The sequence below is a fragment of the Zonotrichia albicollis genome, chromosome Z (genome assembly GCF_047830755.1).
Source record: "Zonotrichia albicollis isolate bZonAlb1 chromosome Z, bZonAlb1.hap1, whole genome shotgun sequence".
NCBI classification, from domain to species: domain Eukaryota; kingdom Metazoa; phylum Chordata; class Aves; order Passeriformes; family Passerellidae; genus Zonotrichia; species Zonotrichia albicollis.
Window position 1 is genome coordinate 76,002,014 of NC_133860.1, and position 25,436 is coordinate 76,027,449.

At 36.2% G+C, this 25,436-nt stretch overlaps 1 protein-coding gene across 1 annotated transcript in view; it reads right to left on the minus strand.

The window, feature by feature from the left end:
• The window catches only part of COMMD10 (COMM domain containing 10), a 106,041-nt gene that overhangs the window by 60,933 nt on the left and 19,672 nt on the right, over positions 1-25,436 (minus strand). Inside the window, exon 5 of the mRNA XM_005488444.4 lies at positions 22,041-22,151. Coding sequence (XP_005488501.1) covers positions 22,041-22,151 — 111 coding nt within the window. The remainder of the gene's footprint in view (positions 1-22,040; positions 22,152-25,436) is intronic.

Genomic DNA, 25,436 nt, shown 5'->3' on the forward strand with positions numbered 1-25,436 from the left:
ATGTTATAAACACATTATTTCTTTCTTGAACTGACTCAGAGACAACATGCAAATAGAATCTCTGATCTGAAAGTTTCAACTTTTTAAAAAGTGGGAATAAATCCTGATCTCAATTTTACCATTTTTACCCACCATTCTCTTCATAAAAGAAAAGATTCTGTATTTTCCATCAAATAATTACTCCTTATGAGTAATCCAGTGATAGCTATGTGGATGTCAACATTAAAAGAAACACTGCAAACAAATATGCAGGTGGTCATCTTTATGTCTGGCAACCACGGTAAAAGCTCTCCTTCTGAACAAGAAAAGGCACTTGGGTTTCAGTTCAAAAACAGCTCACCTCTTTTCAGACGAAATGTAATCTAAGATTCTCACATGAAACCTGTGAGAATAAAGGCAAATTGAAAAATTCATGTTAAAAATACCAAAGCTTACAGCACCATAAGCACTTAAAGCAAGTATTGCATGGTCTCCCAAAATCATGTCTTCTGAGTTTTTACGTCACTTGAGCTGTACCGTGCAAGCACTGAACAAATATCAAATTAGGGCAAAACATTCAAAGATTCTCAGATATGGTGTTTCTCAGAAATATTTCCATTCTCAAATATGGTGTTTCTCAGAAATATTTCCAACCCCAAATGTAGCAAAAGGAAGTAAAACACCAGTGATGCAAATGTTACTTTAGCCCTCAGTGTCCAGTCACCTTTCATAGGGTTGGGTTTTTTTAAAAAAAGTTCTTATTTAATGCAATATCCCAGAAAATGTGGGAGGGAAAAAAAACCCTTTTACCTTGTGAAAGCATGTAGTACTTGATTCAAGCTCAGCATAACAAATTCATAAGAAAGACCAGGTCTGAGCATGAAGACCCTTATTGCCTTCATTTTTAGGCTTTGCTTTATAATCATTCTGTGAGTTTATACAAAAGCAAGCTTTAGCATTCAGAGAAAAACTTGGCAACTGTCAGGAACCACTTGTATACTTGTTCCTCTTACCTTACAGCTCTTTCCCTACAGGCAGAGCTAATCAAAGCCGAGACACTTCTGACATGCACAATGCATACACTTGAACTTTACAGCAAAGGAAACTGACTGGTAGTGTGTTCATAGTATCCCATGAGCTACTAAATTTGTCTTGAATAATGAATGGGGTTCTACAACTTGTCCTTGGTGCTTCCAGATTTGTCAACCACCACAGTAACATTAATAAGGTATCAGCTCATACTTTTTCTTGAAGATCTCTAGTGGTAATTAAAACAACTCCTGATTTACAGTCTAAATGAGAAGATAATGGATATTAAAAGTTCTATTTTAAAAGCTTAACATTTTCAGTCTGACCTCTCTGTTACTTAACAGACTGCACCGCTAACCATTATTATTGGCTCTTGCATACTTGTTTCTATAGGTTCCTTTCCTGGCGCAGAAGAGCTGATTTTCTTTAACCTCCTGAAGCAAGAAAATAAAAATAAACTGGAAACTCAGTGGTAGGTCTGGTTCTGGTTTGGCATCTTTTAGTTTTCTTAAGCATGACTGAGTATTTTGCAGTGGATTAAGACATACAGTAGGCAAAGAACCCAGTGTTTTAACAGGAGAAATTCTGTACGTCATCTGTCCAAAAAACTTACTCCCTTTTGCTCTGCATTGCTTTTGTCTTCTTCCATTCTATCCACCACAGCTCTGGGATACTGCATGAGTACTCCAAGGTATCACTGTGTCAGTCAGCACACCTTGTAGACTTGTATAGACCTGTATGCTTTATGGAGTATCATTCTAATGAGGAGTTGGCATCTGTAATGCCTTTATTACAGTAACAGAAATTAGTTTTTGCACTTCCATATTTTCTTAAAAATCACATTAAAAAATCTCCTGGTTTTGCATGTTGCAGCGGGGAATACAATCAGCCTCTTTGCAGTTTCACTAGTTTAAACACAGAAGGAGAATTTATGTCTACTCAACTAATTACATTAACCCATTACTCAACAAAGTGATCTCTGTGGACTCCTTACAGAAAATCATGCAGGGAAAATCCTAAAACATAGCAGAAGAGAATTGCCAGTGGTTTCCTGTACAATCAATTCAATGCAGAATTAGCAAAATTGATTACTTATCAAGTCATGGCTTACCTCACTGCATAAAGCTCAATTTCTACATTTTCAATTCAAATAATTCAGTATTTTCATTATTTCAGGTTTGTGTTGGAAAATAAGCTGAAATGGCCAGAGGATCGGGGTAAAATTTTTGAAACCAGTAAAAGTAAAGAATCTCAGACAATGAAATGTCATATTTTCAGAGGTAAAATTATTTCATCAAAATAACTGAAGCTGACAGACTAGACACTACTTTAGAAATCATAACCTAAATTTAAAGTGATAAGCAGGCTAAAATAACAAACACAAATAAAGAAATAGCGGAAATTTGGGACAACAATTCAAAATTGCTTTCTGTAAGAGTCAATTCTCCTATTTTGTCTTTGTCCTGCTTTGTCTGAAGGACAGAAACAATCAGAATTGTAGAGCTCTAATTTTCAAGTGCAAGATTAATTCAGTGTGTTCTGGAATATTTTCAGATAGTATTATCAAAGTAATCTGCATGTTACTGATTTAACTCTGAAAGCAGCTGACAGGAGGTTCCATCAATATGTAAATTGAGTAGTAACACAAGTCTTCAGTGAAAAATTACAAGGGCAAAGCTCCAGAACGTACTCTCCTTACAGGACACAAGGCCAAAAAAAACCCCAAAAAACCTCAGAATAATATATTTATCCTCTGCTGTAACAATCTATCTATTCTCAATGCAATGTACAAACACTAAACAATAGCAGGCTATCTTCCAGCCTTCTCTAAGTGCTGTCCACAATTTGTCACACTGTAAGTTCATCAGAGTGGCAATTTTTCTTCTGCAAATGCATCATCATAATGATTGCCCAGTTTCCAGTGAAATCTGAACTCACAAGAGAAGTAAGTCCTCAGCAAGACACAACCTCAGTTAACACCACCACCACAGCCCAGCCATTAACTGTGATCTATGCCCACCTACAACAGAAAAAACACTTTTGAAACACATATATGTACTAACGATTTGCTATCACATTCTGCCGAGATCAAATTATATTCTAACTGACTTGCAGGCTTCTCCCAAGGACACAGTCATGTTTCAAATGGATACAGTAGTCCACACACAGAGCACTTTTTTACTGTCCACTCTTCACCTTCTCTTCTTGAACATTTTGTCTGATCTGCAGCTTCAAGCAAAAAACCCCTGAAGGCAGGCTAACACAAGCACTGAGTCTATTTGCTTTTTAACAAACAAAACACCATGTGCCAAAACCACTATTATAGACGAATGGGGGACCAATTTTTTGTTGTTGAAGAGAAGACAGGGAGAAAGAAGGAAATATGGGTTTTTTTTTTTTTCAATTACAGCTCTTGAAAACTAGAATACACATATGAAATCACAAAGTCCATAACCACAAGTAAACAATTCATATTGCAAGCCATTTTGGTACTGAAGAGGATTATCAGACTACTGCTGCCCTACCCTTAGAGCAGCACAGATGCAGGTTGGTCAGACAGCTACTAAAGAACTTTTCATACAGTTAATGTTCTTTGCAAAATAGTACACAGATTATTTTAAGTGTCACTATAGTTCAAATGTTACCACTAGGGAAAGCAGAAACACTTAGCTCCATTTTGTTCCTTCAGTGAGGCTTTGCTGAAAAAAAAAGTTTCAATTTTATCTCTAATATAATATACTATGATAATCATAGTTTAATCTTTACTCATCATTTTCAACTCATGCTTTGTTCATCTGAAAAAGCTCAGTTTTCTTAACCTGGGTCTCTGCCCTTTTTCACCCATTAGACCTATTTGGAGTTTAAGATGTCCATCTCCCATTTAAGCCTTTTATTTTATGGCACTGCTGTATTTCTAAGACTCCAATGTTTCAGTCAACATGAGGCACTATGGTAGAAAATAATTGTGATCTGTTCCTCTGTGTTGCTTAATGAAGTAAAAAGGAAAGTTGCATAGCAGCTTGGCAGCCTTGTTGGCTGTGAAATGTCATTAAGAAGGAGAGGCAAGTTTTATCCACGCACCTCTGACTACTAAATTCACAAAACAAACAGAAGGTTTACCATGGGAGGTAGAGAGAAACCAGGCAATATCCTCAAGATGCTCTTCCAGTTAAACAGCGCGTGGTTACTAAAATTGCTATGGGAAAATGGGAGTTCATAAGAAACACAATTTTAGATGTAAAATGTTCCTTAACCTTTTACATTACCACTACTACTACAAAAAAAAAAAAAAAAAAAAAGAAAACAAAACCAAGGTGTAGAGTCTTACGCTCACACACCAGAAAAAGCTAAAATATAAGTCTGAAACAATGTAATGATAAAATCTTTTATGCGACCTTGGGTTGCATAAACTATGCTAAGCTGTAGTATCTGATTGAGGAAAGAAAGTCTCCACATGTGCCCTACAGTGATACACTTCACTTGATTTTAACACACTCTCTAATTGCTACTGAAAAAAGAGGCCACAGCAAAAAGATGAACAAGAGACAACTGTTTGGAGTCAGTGCTGCATCCAATTATTCTGTTCAATGGACTCCTATGATTTTGATCACAGCAGTAACATTATATTTAGGTATCTCCATAGTGCACAACAACTCTGCTCCAACTTCCATCCATATTTGATGATTCATTGATTATCAAAGTCTATTATTTGAAAAATTGTATTATTATTGTATTTAGGCAAAAATACCCACTAGACCAGAATTTATATTAGTGCCTGCCACATTATTCACAGTTCCACTAAATCACAATGTCCTGTTTACAAATACTGAAATTCTGAAAACAAGGGCTTATTCCTTTTAAACGCCAATTTAAAAGTATCTTTCAGGACAAAGTCATACAGTATTCCTCAACAGACAGCTATAAAACCGCCTCCACAAATATATTTAGATTGCGTACCATGCTCATAGTAACTGTTGCACTGAGTTCTCTGATTCCTGCAAAGAGGCTGAATTGTGGTCCAGAAATGAATATAAATGTTCATTATTAAAACCAACATTCCAAATGCAGAATTCAGGTCACTTAGGTTACTTGGATTATAAAAATCTGGGCTCTCAAAATACAAATTAGGTATTCCAACCTAAATATAGAAGCAAGAAAGAAAAAGGTACTTTTTTTCCATGTAGCATGTTTCTTTCTGCTTGCTGCCATCTTCCCTAACAGGACTGTCCTTTAAATGACATGGGCAAACAGGAGAGGTCATTTGAAATTTTTATGGCTTTCCCAAGGTCATGGGTATCATGGACATAAAGTAATAAACTAGATCAGTTGGACTGATAAAGCATAAGGAATTAATTAATCCCTTGCTCATAAAAAAAATTTAATCAAGAAAAAGTAAATAACATGCTTTTTACTTTCAACAAGCAAGCTATCCATCAAATAATGATGTCAAAAAAATTACTAGAATAATACATAACATATCCTGATAAAAGTGTCTGTAATAAATTATTCAAATAATAATGAATATGTCTACAAGTCAGACCTGAAGACAGAACTATTGGGTTAAATCTAGTCTAAAATTAGGCCTAGTTTTCACTTTTGTCACAAGTTACCACAACTCACATGCCACAAGAAGCTGTAAATAAGCTCTTCCTCTGAGGTAGGCACAATTGGCCACTGTAAATGCAAATCTTAAGAGAAAGCAAGGCAATACACCCCAGTGATTTTAAGATTTCTTCAGATTATCCACTTCCATAAAGCCTTACTTAAAACAGATAGCCCCAGTGAGATGCAAATCTAAAGTTTCATTCACACGGTTTTAACTGTGCCATAAACATCATGACTGTCAAAATCCACTCCTCTACTCCGCACCATGTTGCTCTGCATGTCATATTTGTACTGCTAAAAGTAAAACAAAGGAGCAAGCTGCAATAACACAGTCCAGACCTACAAAATGGTTACAGCACAGGATTAAAGACAATAAAAGCATGTGTGAATTTCTTATTTTATGTGGCTATGCCTCAGACATGCTTATTACTTCTGAGAATCTGACTGTGTAAGAATAGTTCAGAGTCCACCAACTGTTACAAAACACATCACAAATATCCTTCTTCCCTTCTGTGCACAAGAAGCAGAATTAAGACACCTTGCTTCCAAGGAGAAAGCGCTTGGGCTCTATTCCTGAGCTTACCACCAAAATGTAGCATGACGTTTTGTTAATATTTTATCTCTGTTATTCTGCTTCAGATTACAGAATTCAGGTTGGTTATTCTGGATTGGGAGTTATTTTTGTTTTTAACTTTTAGCCACTTACAAATAGGAATAATATAGAAAATTTAATCTATTAGAATCTGTGACGTCATGCGAAAATACAATCTCAGAAAAAAGTGTTTCCATTAGTAATTCACAAGAGCATTAAGAGAGGAAAAAAAATAATGCCTCAACTCCTTCTTCACTGCAAAGTTTGTTTCATATAATAAAGAAAGAAAGGATTAATTCTGCATTTCCAAAACTTTTCAAAAGTCTAATTTTAGAATTTAATCAACAAAATAAACAAGACCCAAAGGGATGCAGGGCACATATTTTAGTGTGGGATTTTTTTTTACTTTAAATTAAAAAATAATTTTTATTAGGATAAATTAGTGAGGAAGGCAACAGCATTACTATTGCCACTATGTATTGCAACAACCAAACGTGCCTTTATCACCAGCAAGCATTGCATGTTTAGGATGAGCACCTTCCACTGGCAGATTACCACGGTTAAAGAAAAAAAAAACAAAAAAACCAAGCAAAATCCTGCTTCCAAGTTTAGCCTAATAATAATCAATATTTTTGGTTTTATAATACACTTTCAAAAAACTTTTTTATTTATTAACTATAGCAATGTAACATTTTACTACCATCTTTCTGTTCTTTACACTTTCCAAAAACTAAATGTGAATTCAGTCCAACGACCGGCTTGTACTTTTCTTGTTTTACAAACACCTTCAGTAGGTTTATACGGTGATCCTACATACACCGCTCAGCAATGGCACAGAAATGCAGCCACACACTATTCCACATTCTCCAGCAAGCTGCCCAGCTTCACCGATGGCTCCAGCAGCAGCCGTGCTTGCCGAGCAGCCCTGAGCCGGCGGCGCGGCACAGGCGCGTGGCACACGCCAGCTCGGGCACAGGCGCTAACTGGGTGCGCAGCTTGGCACACTCAAGTACAGACAAGATGCGATTTTAGCAGCCAGTGGATTAAAATAAGGAACGCTGCTGCTCGTTACTTGTGAAAAAGAGAGGCAAAGCTATGCAGAATCCAAAACTTCCACAGCATTTTCACAATTTTTCTAGAGCGCATTAACATCGTAGTAAAAAATTAGCATCTAAAGAAAGCAGAGAATTCAAGGCGTAACAGTCAACAGGTTAGAACACTGATATGAGGAAATATGAAAGTGCTGGACTAAAATCAATAACTGCCTTTAGAGCAGTAGTCTAAAGAGCATTTTCCAATTGTGGCAAAAATCTGCTATTTTTAAGTACAACAAAAATGGATCATGGCTGCAAGGAATTTACAAATGCTAATCTTATTTACACACAAAGGAACAAGTTAAAACAAATCTACCACTAATTTCAGACCTTCAAAGGGAAATTAATCATATAAGTTACCAATTACAAAAATGTATTTTCTCCAGAGCACTGCAGAGTTTAGAAAGGAATATGCAGCAAAAATTAAGGTCAACATTCCAAATGTTGAAGATTTTCAGGGATAAACAATTTATTAATTTTAATATTTAACCTCCATGCCTCACTCACTGTAAAATGCAGAATCAAATTACAGTCTCATAGGAGAAATAGAAAAGAGTTTCCATGAAATGCTACTCTATTTATTGGTACTAAACAAACTTAAATCCCTAGTATTACTCTAGTAAAAATAAACTAAATCCATAATCATAAAGAGTCACAAGAGATCAGAATCCAGGTCTCAAGCTGTTTGTTTTTTAAACTACAAGCCATGCTCAGAGTAACTGGAATCATAAATATATACCCAAATATTATTTTCACATTAAATATGGAATATCACAGAATTTGCACTCTAGGCACAGAACAAGCATTGCCTTTGGTCCTTTATCCTGTAAACAGCTTTAACCTCATTTTGGTGCTCATTCTTGTCTAACTGCTCCTTATTGTGCATGTTTTACATAATTACTGTAATGCTAGGCTACACTAACTATCATACTACTGATTAATGTTTGACATAGGTCCCAAGTCTGCCAGGTTATGAGCTACTTGTTATTCTCTATTATCTAGTAGAGACTGAGTGATTTTTAATGAGAATCAATTCCATTGAAGAACTCATCTGCAATGCTATAGGTTGTTTTTCTTTTTTTACATGTCCCATTAAGCAGCATTTCTAATGAAAATTCAGTTGAACACCTTAAAGTGAAACTCAAAATTAAAAATGTGACCAACTGACTAGTACAGCATGTTTTTTACGAAGAGTCAAAATAAATCAGGCACCTTGCACAAAAGGTTCATCTTTGGAACCCACACACTCTATCTCACTATTCTTGTTTAAGCAAAACAGGGCAGATTAAATACAAAATTAGCATTAATCTCTTCTGCCTCTTTTTCAGGGTTCTTTAGAAGGTCCTATTTACATTTTCATAAATTAAATCTCTGCATAAGTGCAGAAAAATTTACCTTGAAAATAGGCCTCAGGAAGCCATCTGGCCCAACCATGCCCAGATTCCCTGCTTAAAGCAGAGATACCTCTGCAAGTCCAAGTACTTTGCTTTACAGAGAATTTTCAACATATACCCCACAAATGTCTACTTCTCACATCTTGGTTGAGGACAGCACTTTCCCAGTGTGAAAATTTCAAATTTCAAACTTTTCAAAGTTTGAAACCATTTCTTCCAAACCATATTTAGCCATTTCCAGTGATGTTCTCAGCTTTTTCCCCTCGTTGAAAATGTTACTTAAAATACTAAAGGCATACATTGAAATCCTTTTGATAATAATCACCATAATCATAGACAAGAATCTCTTCATTTCAGTTGCAGTTGCTCTGATCATTGCAACCCTTTTTCAGCTTTTCTTGAGCACTTTCATAATTTCTTTTTATTTTTTTTAATCACTGGATATATTATGAGGAATATCCCTCTCATCCATTATTTCCTTAGCTCCCTTAGATACACACCAATTATTAGCTGCGAAAACAAAGTAGTAGGCTAATTCCTGCAGCTCAAAGAGGAGTTTGATTCTCAGACATTCATTTCCTGCCTTGATCAATTTCATACATTTCATGTCACTCTTACGCCTTTAACCCAAAGTATTTCGGCTTCATTCTATCTTATCTATTACTAATTTGCCCAATATTTACTCTAAATGTGGTCCACATTGACATTTCCTTAATTCTTCTTCATCTCCTGTTTTCTCTTTCATAATGCATGCTGTTTGCAACCACATAAGCTTTTCTTTCTTATCATTGCTATTTCACACCTGTACCTTTTAGTTCTATGTACTTCACTTACGTATCAAATTCTTCTTATTGTATTCTTTGGTTTATGTTTGGAAATGGAAAATTATTTTAAAACAGGTATTATTTTAAAGCAGTACAAAATATGTTCACCTCTAAACATTATACAGACAGCTTTTTTAAAGTTAATTATTTGGGGTAAAAATTATGTCATTTTTAGGTTGAGCATGTGAACAACACTACTAATAGCAGAAAAACAATCTAGTCAAATAGCACTTCAGAAAAACAAGGGCAAACATAATTACAAAAAAAAAGGTGCTAAGCAATTTCCTGCTTTTTTAATTTGTGGGACTTCTAAAAATATTTAGTTTTCTCTCCTTCTAACTGATTTCATTAAAAAGAAATGCCAATGCATCAACTTTAACAAATTCCATGCAAGTAATGTATCGTTCCTGCCTCTGAAAAGAATAAGTTTTAATCATCCTATCTTTGCATTAGTAGCAATACTAAAGGGACAAACATACATATTGAAGTGCCTCACTACATCTGTAAAGCAGAATGACAGTCTTTAAATGCCTACTAAAGTAAGGGAGATGACTGCTATTTTGTGAAAAAGTGTTAACAGTTAAAAACAGGGCACAGCTTAAAGCTGTATTTTCTTTGCTATGCCGCACCTCTCTCCATGCTAACAACTCACAACCACCTGCAAATCAGTGTATTCCTTCCAGTGCCAATACAATTTTTCTGTAGATCCCACCAGAAACATAAGGTGTCATAATTTCTAAAAACCTTCAGGCCATCAGTTTTGTTTCATTTTCTAATTCATTTCAGGGCTCCATTTTGCAGCACAGCTTTACAAACATACCAGCGCAACTGTAAGGATGTGAACTTCATTCACTCTCTACAGGAAAAAAAACCACGTACTTGGGGGTTTGATATATTTAGAGGGAGAATCAACACAATTCTCAACTGCCAGAAAGAGAAAGGAGTTTAGCTTTGTTTTTGTTTCCAAGGTTTCTATCTACAATCATAGTTTGTTCTACTGCTTTTGTGCTAGCCTTGAAGGATACTTCAAGGCTAGCACAGCACAATTGCTGATGAAGGTATCTACTTTCAATGCAAAAAATAGTACTTAAGTTAAGCATCATTAAGGACTAAAAACATCTCCAACATTCTAACAAGAATAGTCAAGGAAACCAAAACCCCCACAATAGGCTATTGTCCCTGATGCCTGTTCCAGAGGTAATCTTCTCCTCCTTGATCTAGAATTTCCTGCCCCATTTTGAACTAGTTTCCAGGTGCCACACAGGCCACAGACAGAGGAAGAGAACTGAGAGCAACACAGATTTTACTGTCACTAGCACACATACAGTCCCTTACTACTTTCATGTATATATATAATTTTTTTTTGTTAAGAAATTATTCTATTACAATCAAAAATTACAGGGAGAATCCTTTTGGTCACCTCATCCATATTTCTGCTAGTATGGCTATGTCCTATTTTATATATATTTTATATTTTATACTCCCTGGAAATGTTGGGATTTTTTTGTAGAGCATTCCCCCACATTTCCACCTGTGGGAATATCAGCCAACATCTTCTACATTATTTTATTTGCCAACTTCAGAAAGCAGAGTGAAGGCAGCTGATTCTCTGTACTAATATTCAAGGCAGGAAGGAAGCAGCACCAAGCCTTTTTCTGCTCCAAGACGCATTATCTCCATCATTCAGACTCCCCACAATGCCCAAGAATGTGGTGTTTATTGACACCAAAGCCCGACCTTAACTCAGAATGCTCATAACGACTTAGTGTTTGGTAAAAATCCAGGAGTTTCATGAGAAACCATTGGCAGAAATGGAATGGTTTTTATACATTTTTTTTAAAGTTTTTATACATTTTAGGTCAATTAAACTTTTAAGTCATTTTGTGGCACAAACAACAAGACACTTTTCTAGCCCAAAGGCTTTCTTCTCAACACTTTTACATTCAGTAAAGTCACTAGTACTCTTTAACAAAAAAAACCAAACACAAAACCCAAACTCCCCCCACTAAAAAAGTTCTAAAACACGAACAAACAAAACACCAAAAAAACCACTCATACAAGAAACCTCAAACCCCTAACTGAAGAGAGTATTCTATTGGAAGCTTAGGAATTAGATGCAAATAAGTAAACAGTGATTACATGTAAACAGGTACTTTTCTTAAAAAAACTTTGTCTCCACAAAGCCAAAGAACAATTTATTTTTCAAGCTCTGAGGTAAATATGAAGATATTAACACATGTACAAATACAACGTCACATTACTTTTGCACTTGTTCCAAACCTGTTGCTAGAACAGCACTGGATGCTGTTTCCAGTGGTAACAATGTGCAGTCTTCCTGACACTCAACTTGCCCTACTCTTGCAACCTTTTTGACAGAATTCCACACATATGAATTTCACAGAAGCCTGCAAATGGGACATGCTTATCTGCATATAAAGACGCATACTAAAATAGTAGCTCTTTGGTTTTGACATGCAAAGCTATTTTTGCAGTTTTAAAGGCTGATCCATGTTTGGTCTACATTTTTTATTTCCATATCCACTAAAAAAAATAAATAAATAAAAAGAGAGAGAAAAGGAAAAAGGCTAATGATGAAAGGAACTGCTTCATAAAACAGTGGGAAGAACAGCATTCCCTTCTTTACTTATTTTTCCAGCATCTAAAGCCTCATCACTGTAAAAAGCGAGCAGTCTGTCAAGTGAGATTAGAATATTTTGAAAACAAATTATTTTATTGCAAAGAAGGAAATAAGGAATTTAGAACAAGTATCCACAATCTGATGCCTCACTGCAGTGCTTAAGTTACAGCACTGCACATCACATGCTCTGCACTGGCAAATATATTTAATCTGTCTATCCATAAAGAACAGACAGATGCCTTTTTTGGGTAATTTGGGGAGTTTTTTGGAGTCATATCCTTCTTCTGCTTTACTATTTCCACAACTTCCTGTTGGTCTGTGGCTCACCCTTGGAATGCAGTTCCTCAGAGAAAAAGGTTCTTCTCTTCTCAAAGTAGCAAAAAACAACTTACTTATACGTCATTCTAGACAAGCATCAAAGGCCTCAATGTCAAAGTCAAGGGTAGCTCCAAGTGCTTTGTGACTTCCTGAAGGCCACAAAAGCATACAATTGCAGTTTGAAATGGTAACGTGAATTCTAAAGCAATTTCACTAAGAAAGTAAAATCAAATTACGATTGAGTTGAATTTTCAAGAGCTTTTCAGAATGACTGTTCAGTGCTTGAAAAAAAAGCTCTGCATCATGTTGCCATAACCCTTCTCTGAGGTTTCCCCTAATCAAAGAACTGTACACCAACAGAAGTAGTAGTAGTAGAGCTCCACAGTAATCTAGATATTGGCCAGTTGTTTTGCTGTCAAATTCCCAGTCTCATAACATGACTTATTTCCAAGCATAGGTATCTCCCAACTTCTTGTTTCTGTTGACATTGCAAAAGATGACAGAGAAATAATCTAGTATTTTTAACCTTGTTAAAAGTCTGCTGCCTGCCTCTATACACCAGAGGTAATACAAAAAGCTGCAAATCAGGCATTACTAAAAAAGAGAGACAAGCATTTTCAGTAGCTTTGGATCTCTCTCGCCTTTTGTATTATCTATTTATTACTCCAAGGCTTCCAAACATATTCTTAGTAACGGGATCTGTCTCAATATGAAAAAAATGTTTTTCCTTTCTCCCTTGAAATCTTTCTCCTACTGTCTTGCCACTAAGCATGCACTTCTAGAAATATGTTTTATTTCATGAGTAGTAATTTTATACAATCATACTGAACAAGATTTTTTCAGAGGCTGTAGGCCAGGGTGTGGGTTGTGGTTTTCCTATGAAAGAGATCATATTTCATGTATTTCAACCAGTGAAAAAGGCCATTTGTCGTAGCAGCTTTTAAAGTTTGTTAAACATTCATACAAAGCCAAGTGGCACAAACTGAGATGCCACACAGTTTCAGATACCAGACTCCTGCAACTGGTAAACAACAGGAAACAAGACAAGTGAAAACTGTCACTTCTGCATATGATTGAGGTGATGACCTACCTTCTTCCTCCTGAAGAGGGACTGGAAAGGGTGTCACAACATTGTTAGACACCTGTTCGATGTCAAATGCTTGGCATTGATACTGTTTGACAGCTTGTACTGTATATTTATTGCCATGAGCAGGACAGATGTTAGCAACACAGGAGATACTAACTTTATACTCTTTCAAGAACAGATGCACTATTTCTCCAAAAAGCCAGATTTAGCAATTACATTCGTTTCAAAATGACAAAAAAAAATAGCAAAAGTAACAGGAATGCAAGTCCAGCAATTTGACAAAGTGGGCAATAAAACTGCTTTTAAATTCAAAACCATGCTATTAACCCCCAAAGATGCTTGGTTTGAAACTCATTACCACAAGATTACTTTTCCTTGACAGTACCATTTTGTACCAAAACTCACAAAACAATTAAAGAACTGACAAAGAAAAAGTAAAGCACAGGAGAGAATTACAATTGTGAACAGAAATGTAAACTGAATGCAAATGAAGAAGTGTGGGCTCTTGCTACACTGCTCTGAGAAAACCTGGTGAGATGCCTGTCACATAAAACACCTAATTAGTTTGTAATCGTCTAAGCAAGACAGAACTGCTGGCAAGGTATGAACCAACAGAGTAACTGGAAACGGTCCTCCTCACCATGATGTTTTTTAAAGGTACACAACACAAAAGCAAGGTGTGATCTGTACGGTACTCAATTGGTTTGGCAACTGCTCTTTGTCACCCATTCAACTGTTTTCACAGCCTCTTCAGATATGAGTATTGACATTATCAGGAAGAAAAGACAAGCACGTATCTTTCCATAAGACACGTGACACGTTGTGTACGGAGGAGGAAACATGACCAGGATGCACAGCCCCAAAGTGATCCCAGAGTAAGCTGTGGGGCCTGACCCTGCCAAGATGCAAATGCTCTGACACGGATCAGTTTTTCTCCTTTGGGCCGCACAGTATTTTTACTTTACTTATTTTACAGCAGTAATAGAATCCAAATTAAGCAGTTTCATATGCAATGTGAACTACCCTTTAAGTGAAGGTATTCTTCCTAGTATCCAGTCTAAACCTCCCCTGATGCAAACTGAGATAATTTCTTCTTGTCCTACCTTGCCTGCAACAAGAGACTGACCCCCGCCTGGCTATGACCTTTCAGGCAGTTGTAGAGAGCCATCAAGTCTCCCCTTGACTTCCTTTTCTCCAGGCTGAACATTCCCAGATCCTTCAGCCTTCTCATCAGACTCCAGACCCTTCACAGCTCTGCTGCCTTTCTTTTTGTTATACTTTGTCAACTTCTGCTTCCACCTTCAATTCTCAAAGGCAGCAGTTAAAATCAGTGTGACAGAGGAAAAGGCAGAGGAGCAATATTAGTAACATTAGATTTTCTGTTAGAGCAAGTTCAACTTTCACATTCATCTCTCTCCAGACTCATTCATTTCTTAGACTACCTTATCTTTCTACCATAGAGCTGGTAAGAAACAGGAAGAGATGGTGGTTTTTTACATATTTGTGAAGGTACCACAGAGCTTATTGTCTCAGTAAAAGCAGAGGGAAAAATAATGTCCAGAAGTTCTGCAAAAGCATAGCAAAAGTACTAAACAAATAGGGTTATCTTCCATTGCTACATACAAATAAAAGCAACAGTTCATCTGTTAAGGCACTGCATACCTTCTGAGACTAACAGGCAAGAAGATATATAAGTGCCTGAGAATTTGCCATGAATCCCAGGGATTTGTCTTCTTCATCTAAAAGACTGAAGTATCAATACTACAAAACCAGTTTGGGGCTAACAGGAAACAAGTTTTCTAAGAAAAAAGATGTTATAAACAACTGCATTAAATAAGAAAAGCTCACCATATTTTTCTGTTTTTTAAACTCCCTCAAGGCCCTAAAGTTTACCTCTGCCTGGCAATGAAATGGTCACCAAGTTTAAACTTCAGTATTTGAACTACTTTTCTGCTGCTTATTGGGACTGACAACAGTACAGCTACATATTACAGACAGTTAAATTTACTCCTGCACAAAAGATTAATTTCTAAATGTAGGCCAAGGTTGCTCAAGGCTGCAACCAACTACAGTCAACTGGCACCATCTTCTTCTTTAGTTCCAAGACACAAAGAGACAGGGAAAAAGTCCTAAGAATATTCTGCCATGAGCAGCGCATGTGTAGAGGCTGTAACCAGTTACAGGGTTTGTAAATTTATATGATATAGTCTGTATTCACAAATTTTGCATATAGCCAGATGAAAGAAATGTAAGTATACTGAAAAGAGATCCTTACTATAAGCTAGATAATTAAATAATGTAAAATCACACATGTGGTCAAATAATTAAGTACACGCTGCAGTAGAATTGCCAGAGGTGAGTGCATACTCCTGGAGCAACACCCTGTGAAAAATAGTTACTAAGAAAAATGTCAAACTACTCCAAACTTACAGAACATAGGTTACACAGGCATCCATTTCTATGCTGCTCAGGAAAAAAAAAAACTCTCAGCATTTTAAAAATTCCAGGCCACAGATTCATTTTTTCCTCTATTTAAATGGATTTAATCAGAGGTAACAGCTATGACAGATCAAAACAAAACAGTCTAATGCAGGATTTGCTCTTCATCGTAAGTGCAGAATTTCCGTCACTCATGGTGGAGCAATTAAATTTCTGTCATCTGTCCGTAGCAATTTGACTGCTGGAATCAAGTTATAAATTTCAGGCTCATTTTTCTCTGTTTTTCCCCACACTCAAGATTATACTGTCTTTCTTACTACCACTCCTACAAATATAAGGACCTTTCTCATATTCTGAAACCTCCTCTTAGGGAACTTTCTCTTTTCCTAACAGCAGTAATATTTATTAGGGTTTAATACTTGGAACAAAACTCATTTAATGATGTACACCTTGCCAAAAGCAGCAACACTGCCTGGTCAGAAGCACAGAAAAACCTTGAACCAGGACTGCGCTGTCTGAGGCTATCCAGGTCCCCAGTTAACTCCTCTGAATAGGAATGAAGAAACCCTTTTCTCTCAATCTAATCCTTAAGATTTTGCATTCACCCAAGGCCTGTCCTACTTTCTTTTTCCAATTGTTAGAGACTTACAAATACTCTTGATGAGAAAACTAAGCTCAGTTCCAGGGTGTACATACAAGGCTGTTTGTGCTCTGAGAAGGAAAGGGGTGATGTTCTCATCACAAAAGAAAGTGGTTGAGAAGGAACTGATGAATTTACAATTGTTTCATATTTGGACCTCATCATAGTTCTTTCAGCATTATTACTTTCAAGTGTCCTCTTTTTGAAGGCCCTACAGATAAAAATTACTCCTCTATTTTGAAAAAAAAAAAAACAAAAAAAAGGCCACATAAATGCATCATCCCCAAAGGCAAGGACTGACATGACAAATGAAAGCAGAACATGTTTAACGCTGCCACCTCCTACGTCTCAGAAGTGGGATCATATTACTAGCATCCACCAACTCCCACTGTTGTGCCACTCCACGAACATAAATTCTTTTCAGAGAAAAACAAAGGGCTAAACTGAGGTGGAAAGGGAAGTAACACCATACTTCCTTACACATTGATCAATGTGCAGGTCCTGCCTGCATGCCATACAGGTTGCAGAGAATGTATAGTGTGAATTAAGTAACTGATGTAGCTCTGATAGAAGATTTCTCATTTACTTTGCTTTGTTTTTTTTTTTTTTTTGTAACAGATGGGAAAAGTAATCACAATGGCAAACTCAGAAAGTAGAATGGTGTACTTATTGAAGTAAACAGAGCAAAAAGGTATAAATTTTGTTCACTGCCCGAAAATAGACAGAAAATCTGTAAAAAACAGGAGAAAAAAAGCCCAACAAATATGCTATTATTTTACCAAGTAAAAAATAATTCCAGATTTCTAGATTTCTACTTACTCAGTGGAATGATGAATATGTAGTATCACCTCAGTTTCAAATGTAATCAGACTACTGTTTGATTTTCATAGAATCATAGAATATCCTGAGCTGGAAGTGACCCACAAGGATTATCAATCTCCAACTCCTGGCCCTTGAGAGCCCCAGGAGTCAGACCATGTGCCCAACAACATTGTCCAAAAGCTTCTTCAGCTCTGTCAGGCTTGGAGCTGTGCCACTTCCCTAAGCAGCCTGTTCCAGGGCCCAAACACCCACTGGGTGAACAACCTTTTACTAATATCCAGCCAAAATCTCCCTTGACACAGCCTCACAATGTTCACTCAGGTTCTGTCACTGTCACCACAGAGAAGACACCAGTGTCTGCCCCTCCTCTCCCCTCACAAGGAAGCTCTGAACTGCTATGAGATGTCTCCTCACTCTCTCCTTCTCCAGGCTGAACAGAACAAGCAACCTCATCTGAAGCTCATATCACTTCACCTCCAGACCCTTTACCATCTTTGCTGCACTCCCATGGGCATTCTCTAATAAATTAGTATCTATTTTATATGGTGGCACTCAAAACTGCCTCCAGCACTCAGGTGAGGCTGTCCCAGTGCAGAGCAGACTGGGACAATCCCCTCCCTTGCCTGGCTGGCCGTGCTGTCCCTGACGCTCTCCAGGACACGCTGGGCCCTCCTGGCTACCAGGACACTGCTGGCTCAGATTCAACTTCCATCAACCCTCACATCACTTTTCACAGCGCTGCTGTTCAGCATCTCATCCCCAGTCTGTCCACATACCCAGGGTTGCCCCAGCCCAGGTGCAGAATCTGGCGTTTGTCCTGATTAAAATACATTTGGTTAGTGATTGCCCATCTCTCTTAATTTGCTGCAGTCTCTCATGTGTTACATTCCCCTGTTAAAGCATAATGATGTTAGGGAAAATTATTTAAAAGGACATAAAAGTAAATCAGGATAATATTATCTGTCTTTTACCAAAAGTATTACACTACTAGGTTCAACAAACCAGCACAATTATCAGTTACTTTTTGTCTTGCATTAGCAGGCAAAATCCTGTAAAAATTCTTTATATACATCTATAAAGAAGGAACAAAATAACCAAAATATTGATTTTTCACAAGGAATATCTACATAGTATTTATACTAAAAAATAGAGCTCCCCCAAGAAGTTCTTTATGGTTAAGAATAAATTCACAGATTAAATAAGGAAAAGGAAAACAAGAAAAGAGCAAAGCCTTCCATAGGACAAACTGCAATTAGATAACTGAATCTAATAAAATCTGTGGAGTGGATTTACAGAAGAAAATTGGATAACTATCGAGAGACAACACTGGGCAAGAATAATTTATTTATCCTAACGATTTTCAAGCATAAATGGTAACTACAGATAATGTGTGAAAATAGACAGTAACAAATACCTTATATAGTAATGTGCCTTACTGTATCTTGTTAATGATGAGTAATAGCAACATCTCTTTAAGAACACACTCCTACTTCCCATATTCCTCTCTGAAGATATTCAGCACCAATTGTGAGACATTTCCAAAGCCCTTCAATCATTCTACACACTTTAATATTATTTATTTATTTATTTATGTGGCTTCTCCTACGGTTATAGAAATTTATCACAGTTGTTTAAAAAAGTCTGGACTAGATAGCCTAAGGAATTACTGCTATTAACAGTGGGAAGGAATGTGAGAGTGTGTGTCTATGTGAATAGTTACCAAATAGATTACTGGAGGAAAGAAATACTAAAAAAAACAGAGCACTTTTTGGCATTAGTCCTTGTTTTCAAATCAAAAAATCCAAATTAACAACAATCTAAATTGTCAGGATTGTTAATCTGTGCTCCTTCTACTGGTCAATTAAACCTATAGCCGTAAAAATAATGATACCCTGTACAGAATCTCCAGACTGTCATGTTGATAGCAACAGTCCAAAAATCTGAAACCAAATTTACAATTTAAAAAAACCCTTATACACAGCTGCTAAGTTACACATTAGTTCTCAAATGCCACCTAAACTCATCAAAATATCATAAGGGAAGCAAAGAGATCTTGCAAATCAAAAATATGTTTCCTATTATACCAGTTTGTTTCATGTGTCTAGTTCATTGACATTTCACTTCTCTCAGATTCTGAGATGAATTATACATCTGAAAAAATTAATCATTATAATAAAACACTGTTAATTGGATTTTTAATTGCAAGTTCCTTTTCTCTCTTTCTCATACCAAACATCAGCAGCAACCAAAGCAGTCTAGATCACAGGACAACTTGGGCTGGAAGGCTGTGTCTGGCAGCCCACATTATCCACCTCCCTGCTCACACTGGGGCTAACACAAGCATAATTCCATGCCTGAATATACACAAATAGCAAATCTGTAACAAAACCCAGTAAAAACAGTTTAACAAAAATCATGAGCTCTGATCACAACTCTTGCTAGTCACAAACGGTTTATTTCCTGGGAAATGCAAATGTCACTAGCAGCTTGAACCACCTGAAAGAAATAAAGAACACCCTACTTTTGCATTACGATGGATTTATTCCTCTGGGACTCTGCATTACATCTGAAGCTGACAAAATGTACTCTATAAATATTTATACAGCATATACCAGATTTCTTTTTATTTCTCAACACACAAGTAACATCCATATAGCCACAGGTTTTATGATTACCTTTCCTGAAGAGATAATTTAAATACTAATTTAAAACGTCATCCTGTGAATAAGAACAGTTAAAATGTTCTTCAAGTAGTGTGATTTATAGTGAACACAAATGTATTGGTATAATTAATTTTAGTTAGCAAAAGTGAAAATAATAGCCCATTTCATCTGCCTTGCTTAGTATGTTTTTTTTTTATTAATAGGCTTTATTTTTTTCTATACACAAGAGAAACTTCTATTGTCATATACAGATTAGAAATGTAAACACTTAAACACTTCCCACAATGACTGACTTCAGAATTGATTCTGAGTATTATCTCAAAAAAAAAAAAAGCAAAGAACCAGCATGACAAAGAGCACTACTGCCCCCTAATGAGCCAGACCATAAAAGCTCCTCTGTAACAGCATTTTGTGTCTTTCCTGAAAAAAAATCAAGTCATTACATCCATGAATTATGAAAAAAAAGTTAAAAAATAATCCAATCATTAAGAATATACATTTTAAATTTACACCACATTTCTGCACAAAAGGCACACACAATTTCATAGAGGAAAAGAAGAGGTATCCAGTAGCTACAATTTTCAGATACAATACTTAATGCACCAAGAGATCACAAAGAGGCAAGATACAGCAGAAAAATTACTAGCACTAAGCAAATATTAGTCAATCTATGTACTAGGAAGTAATCCTGCAGTGATCTTCACACCAACCCAGATTTTTAAATTTTAATGTCTGTATTGTGAGAGCATAAGTTTTCTTGTTGCATTGTTTCATCTAAATGCCCACCATAGTTTATTCTAGGCTTGTAATTATATCAAAGTAATTCTGATCTTGGTATCCAAACATATCCACGAAAATAAGTAAGAGAGGAAACAGTAGAAAAAGTCCAGTACATGAATTCTGTTTGTACAAGAAACAGAACTTTCTAGCTGACATGAAAGTGACATTTTTCTGTCTGTAATTTTTAATAGTTTTGCCACAAGAACTGAATCTGTATTCAATGCTCACCAATATAGCTTGGACATAAAATTTTGTCCAGTTCCTGTATCTGCAGCAATGAACTGCTGAAAAAAATACAACTGCTGCAAGTCTTAGTGAGAAGCACAAACTTAAGCTTTCACCGTATTTCACCATAAATCAGAAATTCCATTCACATTAGTAAAATTACTGAATTAAGTGCAATGCTAAAGCAGCACTGAGGTCTGATTTCTCCCCTCAAACTCCTTATACTGAATTTTTCATAGGTAAACGTTCTGACATAGGTAAACATTCTGACAGACACCACAGAAATAAATTTCAATTTCTGTTAGCAAGACAAGGTTAAAAGCAAATCGTGTCTAATTTGAAACATGCTGGCTAACCAGAGACAGATTTTATGAATAAAAAATTATCTTCTTTACTGAGTTTAGATTCTGATACACCACCAACTCACTAAAATCATTGAACTTAAGACTCTACCTTAAAACCTCCAAATACTGGTTTCTGTGGCCTCACATAGTGTCATCATTCACATATATACATCAATAGCACAGAAAAGTTGCAAGTGATGAGCAATGTCTTACATAACTACACACATGGTAGAAGGCTGCAACCTACTATGTATTAAAAGCATAAGAACTACAGTCACATGCTATGTGATAAAAATAAACTATCTACAAAAACTTTGGAGACCTAAAATAACCATATTCCCTTATACCCAGAGGGCTGGTAACACAGCTCTCAGTCTGCTGAATATTTATGCTATTATATCAGTATTTCACAATTCCAAGAGTTTATTATAACTTATATGAAATACATAAATGAAAATAATAACAAGAATAACAACAATTAAGAGTTCCAAAGGATGCCTTTAATAGAACTTCAACATAAGGTCACCATGACAACTCATTCCAGCTCTGCTGACTTATATTTCTTACCTTTGAATCTTCATTGCTCACTCCCAGCTCTAGCACAGCTTGAGGAGACTTCAGCTTTGCTTGCATGGATTCCGCCATTTGAAGATTAAGCTGCCATCCAACTGTTTCAAGCTACAAAACACAAGTTTAGATGACAATCAGATGGTACAGAAGCACTGATGTCAATCTTCAGGCCTGCCAGTGGTCTGTCAGTGAACACAGTGTCACATTCTACAAACCTTAAATATTTGTATACAATGCGTAATATTGGTATACAATTTCCCTCAAATTACCTTGGACTCCAGGACAGATGTGCTTTTTTCTTATCAAAATTACCATTCAAACTACTACCACTCAAATAGAGCAAATTCCTGTGTCTCAGATCTGATGGACCCAATCCATAGAACACAACTACAGATCCAGAATCCAGCAGCTTCCTCTTCTTGTGGAAGTTTATCAGCAAAGTTGCAGATTCAATTTCATATTTATTTTACTTTCAGGAAAAAGTTAGGTTGTTTACTTTCAGTAAATAGTAAACAACCTAAAAATGGTGATTTCTTAATTCACAGATCTACTCATGTGTGTAGTACCATATTCAGATCTTAATGACAAAAATAATTTTGCTTTTTGAATCATTAATGCTGAAAGGACAAAACCCAGGTAAGCATGTGAGCAATAGAATTTTTAATAGAATTTTTTTTAAATACTGTTCAAATTCCTTTTTCATATGAAGTTAAATTCAAGCATTATTAAAGTACAGCTCATGCACAAATGAAGTACACAACAACAGAACCACAAAGCTTCCACAAAATGATCTTCCTGGCCTTAGTGAATAATAAGAAGTGGAAATACAAAGCCTTACTATCTGCCAAAATAATTTACGCATTCTTTTTAACGTGTAAATTTACAAATTTTAATGTGATAATTTACAAATTCTTCTTAATCTAGGGTCTCCCCTCTTCTAGTAAATATTGTAGCTGATTTGGAAAAGTGAAATAGTGCCACATCTTCATTAATCTCTCACCAATCTAATAGCTAAATTCAGCTAAAATCATTAACAGAATAAAGCCATGCCAAAGGCCTTGTGCTGTGAACAGCAATACATGCCCTGCATCCTGCAGTGTCATTAATGTCTAGATGAAAGATAGGAAAGGGTGGTAAAAGCTCCTCCCATGGACACAGCTCAAGGACAGAACTTCGAAAATTTCTTGCAGCTATACAATTTACACTCACAAACTAATGTACTTTATACTGCATTTATTTATATTATTTATATCCTGTATGCAGGATGAATAGCAGAACTATGTAACGAACACTGGCCACCACATATCTACATATACCAGAAGGAAAACTGTGTATCATGACGTATCTTAACCACCAAGGCCAGTACAAGATGGTTTGGGAGTTCAGTCAAGACCACAGCTAAGGGAAAAGACACCACCTCAGACTGACTCTGTGCACAGCTATAAGAACAGGGCAGCAGGAAGAATGTCAGCAGGTCAGCCTGCAGTCTGGCAGCTGCTCTGCAAGCAATGCAATCATTCAAACTTTAATTTGTCATGAACATAAGGAAGTTTACATTAAATAAAATCCATGAAAGCATGCAGACCACATAAAGGGACTCAGTGAAGATGTTCCAAGTCCAGTCCACTTCATTTTGAGCATAGCTTTAATAACAGTAGGCTCACAGCTTATGAATTAGAAGATGTTTTAAAGAAAAGTTACATAACTTATAAAAGCAGATGAATTTTTAACCATAATTCTGCTTTGATTTTGATTTTCTCTAATTTGATTACATCTTGGATAGTGAAAATAATAGTGCATAACCCATCCCACCCAGAAGTACAGAACAATCTAGAGTGGATTCTGTGTAAATGCTCAAGTCAATCACACCAATGGACAACTCTGCTAAGTCCCTGTGCTAGCCCCTATTTTCCAGGAAATTATACCAGAATGACAGAACTAGAAAACATTTTTCTCTCCACAAACTTCAATGAAATTAAGAAACTAACTCTGACTCTTTCAGGAGTACAAAGATAGTACCTTAAAAATAAAAAAACAAACTAAATAATTTTTCAGTTTTTATCAAGAAAAAAAAGTATAGTTCAGTTAAGAAAATTGATAATGGTCAACAGAAAAGGGACTCAGATCCTAAGTTACAGGTTACAGAGGTGGAAGGAGGCCAAAGCAGGCAACTGGTAACATAAACAACCTATTGACAGAACAGCTAATCACTAAGGACAAAACCAGAGACATGGAGCTCTGGAAGGTGACAGCTCTTCATACTACAGTCACTGTGGCTCAAGCCCTCTGCTCCTTATGTTAGAAAGGACTTTCTGTCAGCTACTTAAAGAGTTTATTACTGTAGTACAAAAACCAAGCCTTAGACAGGATAGCAGCTTACCCAGGATCATAAGACAATGCCACCAGAGACAAAAATAACATACAAAGAAGTCTGACTTTAAGACTTTTCTGAAGCTGTTAAATACTGTATATTCTGAGTAGACTGAAGAACAAACCACCAAAAATAAAAAAAATTAAGTTTGTGTTTTCTATTTCACTTCTAATACACATCTATCCCAGAATACTGTAGAGAGCTCAGTACAAAGACAATACATGTGGCAGCAGACCGGCCTGAGTTTATAGCTGAGGAGCAGCTGTAACTCTTGTTTTATATTGCTTTACCTTAAAAATTACATTGTTTTCCTGTATGAGTCATGATTGTTTTCTGTTTTAGATATACTTGTATGAGAATAAATTTTAATTAATAAATAGCATGCTGCCTGAGGCATCAAAATGGTCCATTATCTTGAAAGAAAAATGCAACATGTATCTGGCAATGGTTGTGTTCATTTACTTAGAAGACATTCGACATCTTGCAATGTTAATTAACCTTTTGAGAGTAGTGACACATTTCTGCATAGCATTTATGTCAAGGCAAAGTATTTGTTAGTCACAAGGTGGTATATACTTTAGGGCAATTTTTTTCAAATATGAAAGGGCTATAAAATTATTTTCACTTCTGGTATAAAACTTGTTACAGAAAAAAGAATGATGGAAGAACAGTGCCAGAATCTGTGATATACTAACTGAAAAGCACTTACTGGGGCAGAGGAGAAGTATTTCTCCATGCCTAGCATGAAAACAAAGCCGTGTTTTTAGCTAGTGTAGACCTCCTTCTCACAATTTCTTATCAGCAGGTTAGAAATATGCAAGCTACCTTGTCACTGCAACACTAAACACTGTTGAAAATATACTGTTTATTGCTGTAAATTCCCACTGATCTCTCTGGCACTTATTTAACTTCAAGGATATGTTTAGGAAAAAAATACAACAAAAAGTAAACAGGTGCAAGTTGGAAAAAAGAAAGGGAAATAAATGTAAGAAATAAGCCAAACCAATAGTAAGAACACATGA